Below are 12,397 nucleotides of genomic sequence, written 5' to 3'. Positions count from 1 at the left end.
GGAAGGAAGGAAGGAAGGAAGGAAGGAAGGAAGGAAGGAAGGAAGGAAGGAAGGAAGGAAAGAAAATAGTTAAACTTTCCATCCTCCAGAGCAGGTTCTGCAAGATGGCCCAGACCACCTCCCAACCTTCAGGCCCCACCATATACAAAGTATTCTAAGGAGGAGAACCTCACCACCGATCATAAAGAATTCACCGAGAGCACTCAGCTTCCCCCAGTCACCCAGCCCAACTCCAAATCCTCACACATTCAGGAAAGGTTACAGTTTCATCACACACCCTCTTCATGTTTAGGATGGATGTGGATCACCCTAGCTTTAACTGCAGTTTTTGGTTACTCATGGATTTGACAACAGTTGTTCAAGTATAGGAAATTTTGAGACGCGTAGGGAAGATTAAAAACTTGTAGAGATACCCTGTATTGCAAGCAAAATACAAAGGTAGGATTCCCACCCCTAATCTTGTTTTTTTTTGGTGAGACAAATAATATTGAGGACACACCAACACACATACCAACACTGCTGTACTCAGGCCAAGCAAACCATTCGCTTACTGCACTGACCATCTCAGGATGGTGACTCTCAATCATAATATTTACTCTGAATTTTCTGGGCTGGGCTCCTTTTCCTGGACATGAAGACTCTATGCTCTGCTAAACTTAACCGTAAACGAATCAGAATCCTGTACCAACTTGAATGCATCTGTTTCCAGTTAATGTGTTGTTTAATTGTTTCTTATTGCTATCTATGGAATACATTTACTTGATTTACTTGAGAAACTTTTAAAAATACCCAGTGTCCAGGTACAATCCCCAGATAAGTAAATGGACGTTTCTGGGGTAATGCCAGAATCAGTAATTTTTTTTTCCTTTTTTTGAGACAAGGTCTTACTCTGTCACTCAGGCTGGGGTGCAGTGATCTGATCGTGGCTCACAGCAGCCTCAATCTTTTGGGCTTGAGTAATCCTCCTACCTCAGCCTCCTGAGTAGCTGAGACTACAGGTTTGCACGACTTTGCCTTGCTAATTTTCAATTTTTTTTTTAGAGATAGGGTTTTGCTATGTTTTTCAGGCTGGTCTCAAACTCTTGGCCTCAAATGATCCTTCAACCTCAGTTTCCCCAAGTGCTAGGATTACAGCCATGAGCCACGGTGCCTGGCAAGCATCAGTATATTTTTAACTGCCATAGGTGATTGTAATGGCAAGCAGGGTTGAGAACCGCTGAATAACAGTTGTCCATGTTAAGGACTAACACATGAAGGTAAGGTAGAAACACAAAGGTAATACCAGCTCACCTTACTATATAGCCAGGTTAAACAAATGTCATTTGATGTGCACTAACACGTGTATTCCACTGGTGGTCCTTAGTTGGAGATTTGTATTTGTTGCATCACTGGAGTTTACCTGTATATTTAACTACTTTTGCTTTTTTCACTGTCACCTTCCCCCTGCCATCCATGCTTCAGACAGTATCCAAAGTACTACTTTTTTTTTTTTTTTTTTGAGATGGAGTCTCACTCAGTTGCACGGGCTGGAGTGCAATTGTGGGTCTCGGCTCACCACAACCTCTGTCTCCTGTGTTCAAGCGATTCTACGGCCTCATCCTCCGAGTAGCTGGGATTATACGCATCTACCACCACCCTCAGCTAATTTTTGTATTTTTAGTACAGATGGGGTTTCACCATGTTGGTCAGGTTGGTCTTGAACTCCTGACCTCATGATCCATCCATCTCGGCCTCCCAAAGTACTAGGATTACAGTCATGAGCCACCGTGCCTGGCATACTACTTTTAAATTCTAAATTAGTTTATGCCAAACCTATGCTACCTCCAGTGGCATCCCATCACACTCGAAATAAAATGCCAGCTCTAACCCTGGCATCCTGAGGCTTATGTGATTGGAGCCTAGTCTGCCCAGCTGAACACATCTCCTACCTGCTTCTCCTGCACTCAGCATGCTTGGCCAGTGCTTCTCACCTCACCTGCACCTTAGGATTAATTGAGGAGCTTTTGAAAAAAACACAGATATCTGTGGCCTGTCCCAAAGCAACTAACTAACTCAGCATAGCTGTGGGCCTCCTGGAGATTCCATGATGCTGAGTTGAGAACCCCTAAGTACACAGCACTTTCTTTTTCTCAAGCATCACCCTCGTTCCCATCTAAGGGCCAAAGTACTGGCTATTCCTTCCTCATGGAAGCTTCCCCATCATCATATGGTTCTCTCTATTTAACTCAGGTCCAGATTTGTTGGGTCACTTAGCATTGCCCTCTGCCGCATGCTTCCACCCACACCCCACAAATCTGTCTCTGTCATGTTAACCCATTATAGTTTAATCACAACATTTTGTGATATTTTGTCATTGATTTCTTTGCTTGTTTGTTGCCTGCCGTATTTGGTGCTAGTTTCCCTGCGATTTAGTCACTGCCACATCTCTGTGCCTAGGACAGGGTCACATAGCACATGCTAACCATCACTGTTAAATGAATACATGTTTTATTGCAAAGTACTAAATTTTATTGCTATTGAAAGTGGGGATCTATATCTTCAACTTTTTTATTTCTATTTTTTACTTCCAAGAGTGTCCAATAGAATTTTCTGTACAGCATATATATTTTGACTGGCTCTTAAGAAACATATCTAGAAGAAAGGAAAGTCTAATTTGATCACATTTCCTTGGAGGTCTACCTTTCACTGATTTTTAGATTCTGCTACATGACTTCTCCATGACTGAGTTAGTGCATCTAGAATGACTAATTATCACTTCTAGGTTTTGGCTACAAATAAATAAATGAGTGAGTGAGTGAACGAGTGAATAAGTATCCCCACAGTCTGTTATGAATGTTCTCTTAACATCTCTGCTCATTGCCTAGTGCGCTGGAGATAGTTGTGTCATTGATTCCATGTCGACAATGTTCCAGAACCCTGCTAAGTGCTTCCCATGCATTCTCTTACATCTGAGATTGTTGCTGGCATTATTCTCATTTGTCAAAAAGGAAAATTGAAGCTTAGAAAGAAACTTGCTTCATATTACACAGTGAAACGCTGAATCCAAGTAAGAAGACTCCAAAGCTTGTGCTCTTAAATGTGATCTTTTCTATCTTTGCATTCAGCTTCTCTTTGCTACGATGCTCTTTTACTCTTTCTCTGTCACCCTCTATCACTAACCTCAACCAAAGAATCATCTTTTCCATAATCCTCTCTGCCTCCCCAAGGCCTAATTTATGATTCCTGTCTCTCCCATCCACCTCCATCATATCCTAGGCACAACCAATTATGATTCTTTTATTGTAGTTTACTATTTCATATCCTCCATTCCACTATAGCTCCTCCATGGGAGGGGCCCTGTGTTATCCAGTGATATCTGATAAATGATACCTACCAGTGGTTATAGACTAAATAGAATAATGAATCAGTTTCAAAAGATACTGAACATCACGGGCTTTCTTTTACAATCCGTGATAGTTTGTCATGCTGATCTCAGTCCATCTTAATATTTTTAGCTTGTACCACACCTTTTGGCTTTAGTGAATATTTTGCTTGAGGTTGCCCAGAAACAAGCATGAGGCGTGTCAAAATAATTCAGGATTCAGGAAAGGAATGTATGACTTGTGAAAAGCAGAACTTAACAAATATTTGTTGACATGAGTGCATAGGAGGGTGAGAAGTGCTAAGTAGTTAAGGTTAGGAACTCTGACTTCGTGTCTCAGTTCTACTATTATATACCTGGATATCCTTGGAATACCTGTTTAATCCATCTCATCCTCATTGGTACCATTTGAATTTTACTGTAATTTGGTGTATTTCTTGAACACTCACTATGTGGCTTGCGCTAGAATAGACTCCAGGCATCCAAAGATAAATAAGATACAATTTCTTACCTCTAGGAGTATGGTAAAGAAGGCAGACATATAGACAAGTAACTTCTTTGAAAATATCTTAAACTTATATATGCATCTATATTCAGACATAATTTTTCATAAATGCAAATATGTGATCATACACATTTTTATCTTCAGTCTTATTTTTTCCCTTTTTCACTTGGCTCTCTAAAGTCTAATGTATATCTCTCCATATTTTTATATTTTTCTTCTTGTTCATATAACTCTATGAAAATATATAGGGATGTTTTTAGTTATTACTTGGTCTATAAAAATAAAATTCTATATTTTTTATAAATTGCATTTCTCACTCGATACCATGTGAAACTCCTTCCAAGTCATCTGGTTAGCTCTGATTCATTTTTTTTTTTAATCAATATAACTTTATTTTTCAGAACAGCTTTAGGTTAATAGAAAATAAACAGAGAGTTCCCATATACTCCCTTGTCTTCCCTCCTCCACTTTCCCCTATTATTAATGTCTTGCATTAGTGTGGTCCATTTGTTATAACTGATGAGCTAATATTAATACATCATTATTAATTCAAGTCCATAGTTTACATTAGGGTTGACTCTTTGTGGGTTTTGGCAAATATATGGCATGCATCTACCATTATAGTGGTGAATTCTGACAAATCTATGGCTCTTGAGAAACGTATAATAACATGTATCACCATTATAGTATTACACAGATTACTTTGACTGTGCTAAAAATCCCCTGTGATTCAGCTCTTCATCCTTCCTTCCCTCAGACTCCAAGCAACCACCAATCTCTTTACTGTCTCCGTAGTTTTACCGTTTCTAGAAGTCCTATTGTTGGAATCATACAGTATGTAACCTGACCACATTGGCTTATTTCACTTAGCAATATGTATTTGAGATTTATCCATCTTTTTGTGGCTTAATAGCTCATTCTTCTTATCACTAAATAAGTTCCCATTATATGGATCTACTGCAGTTTGTTTATCCACTCATCTGTTGGATGACATCTTAGTTGCCTCCCAGTTTTGACAATTATGAATAAAGCTGCTACAAACATTTGTGTATAGATTTTTGTGTAGGAATAAATTCTCAACTCATTTGAACAAATAACAAGGAGTTTTCTGGTAAAGTTATTTTGCCTTGGTGTCTTCTCTATGTAAAGCTTATTTCTGAATTCAATTTGTTTATTAGATATAAGACTATTCAGCATTGTTTCATTTTTGAGAAATTATTTTTGAAGAAATTTTTTCCTTTTCTCTAATTTTTAAAATGTATTGGCAAAAAATGTTTATAATAGTGTCTTATGATCTTTTAATGTCTGTGCAGTATGTTGTGATATCCCATTTTTCCTTTTTGATACCAGTCATTTGTACTGGTTTACCCATGAGTTTTACTACTTTTGCAATTTTACTAGCCTTTTCAATGAATTGAGTTCTGGCTTTGTTGATTTTTCTCTATTGTGTGTTTTCTATTTTATCAGTGCTTTTACCTTTACTTCATTTTGATTACTTTGGATTTAGTTTGATTTCCTCTTTTAAAAAAAGTATTTCTTTCCCTATGCTTCTGCAGTCACTGAAATTTGACTTTCATCCCTAGCTTCTTGAGATGGTTGTTAAAATATTGATGATATGTGTATTTTAATTTTAATATATCTTGCCAGGGGGTTTTCAAAAAGTTTATAACACTTTACATTTCATCATCAGTGTATGAAGTTAAACATTTCTTCACATCACCATCAGCAATAGCATCATATATCTTTTAAATCTTTTGCCAATAAGATAGGTGAAAAGTGAAAATTTACATTTTCCTAAGTAGGCAATCTTAGCATACTATGGTGAATGCTAGGGATAACGTTTGTACGAAATGACATTTTTGGTGCACTGTGGTCCTGGGAAAGCTCCTTGGAGGAGGTGGTGCCAGAGCTAGGTTGTAGTTGAAGTCTAGAAGAGTTTGTACCAGAAGATCTCCAGGATACTTTTGAATCCCAAAATTATAGGAGGAAATTACAAGATATGATAACATATGAGAATTATACAACCATATATTACCAAATCTATCATCTTGGTCTCCTACAGTGAGTGGCCAAATTATCAAGAATCACAGAAGCCTGAAATGTCTGTTTTCTTTCATAGCAATGGAGGCATTCCTACACAGCTTCATATGACATTTATGATTTAAAAAAAAGGTCAGTGACTTCCCAATAAAATCTATTAGGCTTTTCTAGTGTCATTTTTTTTAAAGGAAACCCTAGTGTGAGTTATTCTTTTTGGTAATGTTTCCTTTTATCTTTTTCCAGGCAGCTGATTAGAGAAGAGAGGATTCCAAACGACACACAGTGGATCACATGGTCACCAATGGGTCATAAATTGGTTAGTGAGTCTCTCCTGTTGTCAGAAAAATATTGGCTCAAATTTTTCGTAGGCGGAAGTTACTAACCCTGATACAAAGCAGACATCTTAGGAAGTCAATACTTTACTATAGAATATAGTGTTATTGCCCAAGATAATATTTTACTGGCTTATCAAACTAAATGCAATTCCTGAAAGTCCCCATAGGGAATATTTATTCACTGGGAAAATGCACATCAAATTCTTAAGTTCTAGTTATCTATTGTGCTTAGATATTTTCTGAGTCACACCTGCTTTCTGCTAGTTCTGTGTTGTCTGTTACTATGGGTATATCTTTACGTTCTATAGTGCTAGGAGAATATGAGAAGTCCAAAAGAATCTTAACAAATGGATCTAATGTTTATCTGCCATTGAACTTCTCTCTTCCAGAATGTAACTACCTTTCCTCCACTCACTCTCCCAATATACAAGAAATATACAAGCATATATTATCCTGTGGAAGTGGTCAGTCTTCTAGGTTTTCTCGTATACTTTAGCATTCAAATAGTGGTAGTTGTGTGCTTCCATTTTTAACATATCATTAGTGTTTTTAGGATTATTCTGGGATTATAGGTTGTGCACTTGTAATTTAAGAATGAGAGGGAGGGAGTAAATGACTCTTCCTGTTTGAATTGAATATTTGACTATGATAAGCCTTACATTTGCAACTGATACATGTTTCTAAAACTCCAGGATAAAATATAACATGTTATTATTGATATCAATTCTTGTTTTTTTCCTTCTAGGCATATGTTTGGAACAATGACATTTATGTTAAAATTGAACCAAATTTACCAAGTCACAGAATCACATGGACTGGGAAAGAAGATATAATATATAATGGAATAACTGACTGGGTTTATGAAGGTAGAAACCTTGAAGCTTTTTCAAATCAGAAAATCTACAAGGTTTTAAAATAGTTAAACATTTCTTTTAAAATTGTAAAATTTAAATGAGCTTTAAAATAAGTTGCATTGTTTAAAATGTCATCAAATTTCTCTTAGAACTCACAGCACCAGGTGTCTTCTAGACCAAGAATTTAACTATTCCTAGCACTCCTCTGCCCTCATTGTCTGACAATACTCCTCTTGTCTCTGGTTTATTGATACAAAAGGTTTTTCTGTGGAGGTAGACGTTTTCTGCCTTTACCGGGACATAAAAGCCTCCAGATTAACATCAGATATTTCTCTAACTAGGCCTAACTACCCCAGAATTTACTAAGGAAAGCTAAATAGTCCCATCACATTGGGAAGGTGACAAAGTAACATCCGCTTGTTGGAGGATACAGGGGAAGAAAATGACTATATTATAGAGAATTTGTATTTATTTAAACTTGGACAAACTATGATTTCCTGTTTTTAGGAATGAAAAAGCAATTAGAAAGGCTTGGGAAAAAATGACTAATAAAACCAAAAAAGTTAAAAAGGAATATTCTCCCTTTTAGGATGCAGAGTTTTAGAAACTATTAGAAACACATTTTAGAAACTTAGAAAATATTAGAAAAACAATTTTTATGTCTGTATTTGCCAAGATAAAAGACATTTTGAGGCTGTTCCAAACTGTTCACAAGGCTTCCTCATACTTATTCGAAAGACTCATCTGTAGTTCATCGTATTATTTTTTTCTTCTTTGTAGTTAAAAAAAATAGTTTTTCTTTATGACAATTTTCATTCTTACCAAGTCCAAGTCAAGTTTAATTGACTCATAACAACAACAAATCACATTAAAAGAAATATAAATTTTTATGTCCTAGTAGTAAGTGCTTGACTAAAACTTACAATGAAATTTACTAACACTAGCTATTTAGAGATTCTGTGACACTTGGACAGCACGATCCAGCCTCCAGGATCATTGACAAGAGTGGCCTCTTTCCAAAGCCGTGACCCTCGCTCAGAAACAGCTCGTGTTCTGGAAGATAAGATGGCAGCTAGCACTATCATTCTTTCTAAAGTGGATAATCGCTGGAGAGAGTCTTTGGCATGACTAGGTCATCCGCATGCAGAAAAACAGCTTCACAGCTCAAGCTTGGGGCTGTCTAATATCTTCAGTTCCTAGAAGGAAATTATTACATTGTCATTTAGAAAAATATGTTCTGCATTCCAAATAGCCACTATTTCAAGACAAAGATCACTACCTGCTACTTATTCTCAAAACCAAAATCTAGCTCTGATTATGTGGATTTTATGTCATTGCAGCTGTATTGTAGACCAGAATCAATGGGTAAAAATCGCAAAGAATGAGAAGTCAACTCAGTATATGAACAAGTTCTTAGTATAATAGAAACCATAACTTGGAGTCATAAGGGCTGGGTTCTAGTTCTTGTTTCAGGCAATTCACTCAATCTCTTCATGCCTCAGTTTCCTTTTCTGTGAAATGAGCCATGAATCCTCACCCAGAGATCATTGTGAAGATGAAATTGATACGTTTTGTAAATTCTAACTTGCTACATGAGCATGTATAGATCAATGATATAAATATGAGGCAGTCAAAGGAAGAATAGACTGCCTAATCCAGTAGTAGGTTTTCTGTTACTAGAAATACTAAAATAGAGGCAGGAAAGGGCAGTATACCACCAAGATGAAAAGCATGAGTTAAAGGAGATTTGGGTTGATTTTTGATTCTACCAATTCTTAGTCATGTGTTCCTAGACAAATTTCTTATCCTCTTCAAGCTTGTCTCACTTTGTTTATTAATACAATGGGTTGTTGTGAGCATTAACTGAGATGATAGATGTCAATTGCTTATCAATGTCTGGTGCATAGTTAGCACTCATTGAATGCCAGCTGCTCATCACAATAATTATTATTACATTTTATTGCAGTAATTATTTTTGCTGTTATTTTTGTTGTTGAAAAAGAGCATTTGGAAATAACTCGTAAAGAGGTATCAGGCTTCTGAAAACTGGTTAGAATTCATGATTTCCCAACCCTAAGATTCTAGTTTCTATGCTTTTGCTTTTACATTTACACTTACATGAGACTTGTGGAATAAAGAAGAGTTTCCACCCAGTCTACTTAACTCCTCCATTCCCAGTTGGTGAAAGAGTTTTCAACATATTAAGAGCCAGAGATTGAATGTCCCCTGTGTAGACCCCATAATAAACACAGAGACGAGCAATCTTTGCCAGAGATTGAGAAGAAGCCCAACAATGTACTGGAAAGCATGATCCTGTCTTTTATTTGCCTCCTTCTTTGACCCTCTTCTCTTACTGATCAACATATGCACCAGAGCAGCATATTAATCTAAGGGAGTTTTCAGTTTCTGGGCTGGGCAAGGAGATGTTTCTCAGTAGGGGGTCTCAATGGAGTTCCTTGCCATTCTAAATCCATCCTTCCCACACCTTGTTTGTGCCAAGAGTAGTAAACTCTGGGCACCATATTGGTTTGATAGCCTGGAGCTACACACCACCCACCAGTACCCTGCGGGCTCAGTACAAATTGAGCCCAGTTGGGGAGAGTATGCTGGCATGTTGACTGTTTGAAAATTAGAAAGGAGAATCAGCCTCCTGTGTGAAATTTACTTTTAGTATGTTTTGAGGCATAAATTTAGAGGATTATAAGATAAAGAAAAAAATGTAGAGCTTATATTAAATATTGCATGCTAAAATATTCTAAAATGGTCCAACGGGTTACTTATTTTTACAATCCAGATATATCCCTGAAGATTTTATTTTTATTCATTTGTATTACTCTGATTTTGGAAGCCCAGCAAATGCAAAGTGGTTCATTAGTTGAACTCTACTGTAATTACTAAAGCTAATGAGAACAATATTTTGAATGCCAAAGCCAATTTATCAGCTACTTCTTGTAACAGAACAATTTATGTCTTTTTTCAGAGGAAGTCTTCAGTGCCTACTCTGCTCTGTGGTGGTCTCCAAACGGCACTTTTTTAGCATATGCCCAATTTAACGACACAGAAGTCCCACTTATTGAATACTCCTTCTACTCTGATGAGTCACTGCAGTATCCAAAGACTGTACAGATTCCATATCCAAAGGTCTGTGCTCCTGTTTGTACAGTGGTTCCATGATTTGATGGGAAGAGAATGGTTTCATTTAATCCCTTCCTGCTAATGAAAATATTGTCAGTCTTTCTTCAACAGCTTGCTATGATTACTCTTGCTGAAGTCAACAGCATCTGGCAATTTTAAAGTATTTTTATTATCCGAGGAAAGAGTGTGATTTAAGGTTTTGTAATTTCTCCAAAAACTTTGAGGAATGACAAGCAGAAAAAATGGGGAAAATGCTTTTGAAAGAGATAGGGGGAATGAAAATGTTTGAATGGAGGAAAACAGAGGCTATAATTGAATCAGAAGCTCGTCTCATTTGTAGAAGTTGGATTGTGCCCTAGATGAAGTTGCAAAGCTCAGTTATATATCAGATTGTATTACTAATTAACGGGACACATGACTAGTTTTAGTGGTTCTATTATAGATTTGGCACTAATGTAAATTTTTCCTGTCCTACATTTGGAATAATAGTGTTATGTCTTGGTTTTCAAAGCTGTTCTCCCCCTCAGGGTTGCATGTTTACTAAAATTGAAGAGCTTTGTTAAGCAGGATAAGCCAGGGAAGAGGGGGTTTAGAAGAAGGGAACCAAGGATTCCTCACTAGTACCATAATAATAATGGCCACAGTGTTGTCTGTAGGAAAATCTAATAGTAAATTGTTTTTTCTGTAAGAAATTTGGAAAAGGGGATTTTTATTTTTACCAACTCACTCAATTTGCTTTATGAAGAGCTGCCATTTTAGGAAGACAGAGGAAGTTAAAAGAAAAAAAAAGATCAGAGACTAAATATGGAGATATGTTTTCAGTGGAATGTTATTTTTTGATGAGCGAAACTGGCACACACAAAAAAACTCCATAAAGTGTTCTCACTAAAAATATCATATTATTTCTAACTAATCTGTCAATCGAAGATCTATGTGTATATTTAAAAAGGTTTTATAGGTTTTTGTCATAATATTGATCGTAAAGCTCCAACATGGTGAACCTGAATTTAGAGTTGAAATGATGGCTTCCTAATTAACATCGTTGGCTCAGGTAAACTGATTTTTCCTGGTGGATTGTGTCTTTGGCAGAACCCAAGGTGTTCTTCACGCTGACAACCATCAAAGACTTTGGGTCTCAGGGAGTCAGGGTATATTTGCAAATAATAGAGTTGATTTTAAGAGGTTTATCCTTGCTTGCACAAAGTTATAAATTATAAAGATATAAACATTCCTTATTTAAACAGAAGTGCTTTGGACCTTCAAGTTTTATATATATACTGTGTGTGTGTGTGTGTAGATATATATATATATACACGTATTCTGTTTCTGCCTGACCATGAAAAGGTTGCATTTCATGACTCTCCCTTATGTTCATTTTATTTATATTAAATTGTTGGAACATGTCTGATTGTGATAATTTTATGGCCATAATGCAGACACTTTTGTATAGTTTTAAAATGTGTGCAATGATGTTACATTTTTTTTCGTCAATACCAATTCTGTGATTGTTTTCTCCTAGGCAGGAGCTGTGAATCCAACTGTAAAGTTCTTTGTTGTAAATACAGACTCTCTCAGCTCAATTACCAATGCAACTTCCATACAAATCACTGCTCCTGCTTCTATGTTGATAGGGTAAGACTCTTGTCCTGAATGCTTGGCTTGTAAACAGTTTTGCACTTTCTAGGGAGAACTTTTCAAAAGTGAATGGCAAAGTGGATTGCAGCCTCTCACTGTGTCATCCCTGCAGAAGGCCATGCATTCTTTCCTTCAGCAACTCTTTGTTGAGCACCATCAAGTCTTCAGGCTGGGCACAACTCTATGGGGATGACAATGAACACAGCAGCCAGTCCCTGGTGTCATGGAGCCTACACTCAAACTGGGGGAAACAGACAATAACCAGATAAACACAGAACTGTGTAAAATGCCAGGTAGTAAAAAAATGTGGTGAAGATAACCTGAGCAGAGCAAAATGGATGGGGCTGATGAGGGGAGGTCAGGGAAGCCTCGTGGATAAAATGACCTGTGGCAGTGACGTGAAGGGCAGGAGGGCTCCAGCCACACCAATAACAGGGGGCAGAGGGAATGTGCTTGCGGTGCTAGAGGAACTAGTAAGGAGGCTGGGGTGACTGGATGGAGCCTTTTGAGTGAAGAAGAGAGTGGAGGAGAC

The 12,397-nt window shown here is 37.1% G+C and overlaps 1 protein-coding gene across 2 annotated transcripts in view; it reads left to right on the top strand.

Moving 5' to 3' along the window:
• DPP4 (dipeptidyl peptidase 4) overlaps positions 1–12,397 on the top strand; it is an 82,951-nt gene that overhangs the window by 30,115 nt on the left and 40,439 nt on the right. For both annotated transcript variants that reach the window (XM_032286555.1, XM_032286554.1), the window contains exons 6-10: positions 5,986–6,038; positions 6,150–6,222; positions 6,987–7,107; positions 10,076–10,236; positions 11,750–11,862. In XM_032286555.1, the coding sequence (XP_032142446.1) occupies positions 5,986–6,038; positions 6,150–6,222; positions 6,987–7,107; positions 10,076–10,236; positions 11,750–11,862 (521 nt within the window). The remainder of the gene's footprint in view (positions 1–5,985; positions 6,039–6,149; positions 6,223–6,986; positions 7,108–10,075; positions 10,237–11,749; positions 11,863–12,397) is intronic.

The sequence above is a fragment of the Sapajus apella genome, unplaced genomic scaffold (genome assembly GCF_009761245.1).
Source record: "Sapajus apella isolate SASKATOON/1434 unplaced genomic scaffold, GSC_monkey_1.0 scaffold18, whole genome shotgun sequence".
Classification (NCBI taxonomy): Eukaryota; Metazoa; Chordata; class Mammalia; order Primates; family Cebidae; genus Sapajus; species Sapajus apella.
This window is presented reverse-complemented; position numbering and strand designations above follow the sequence as displayed.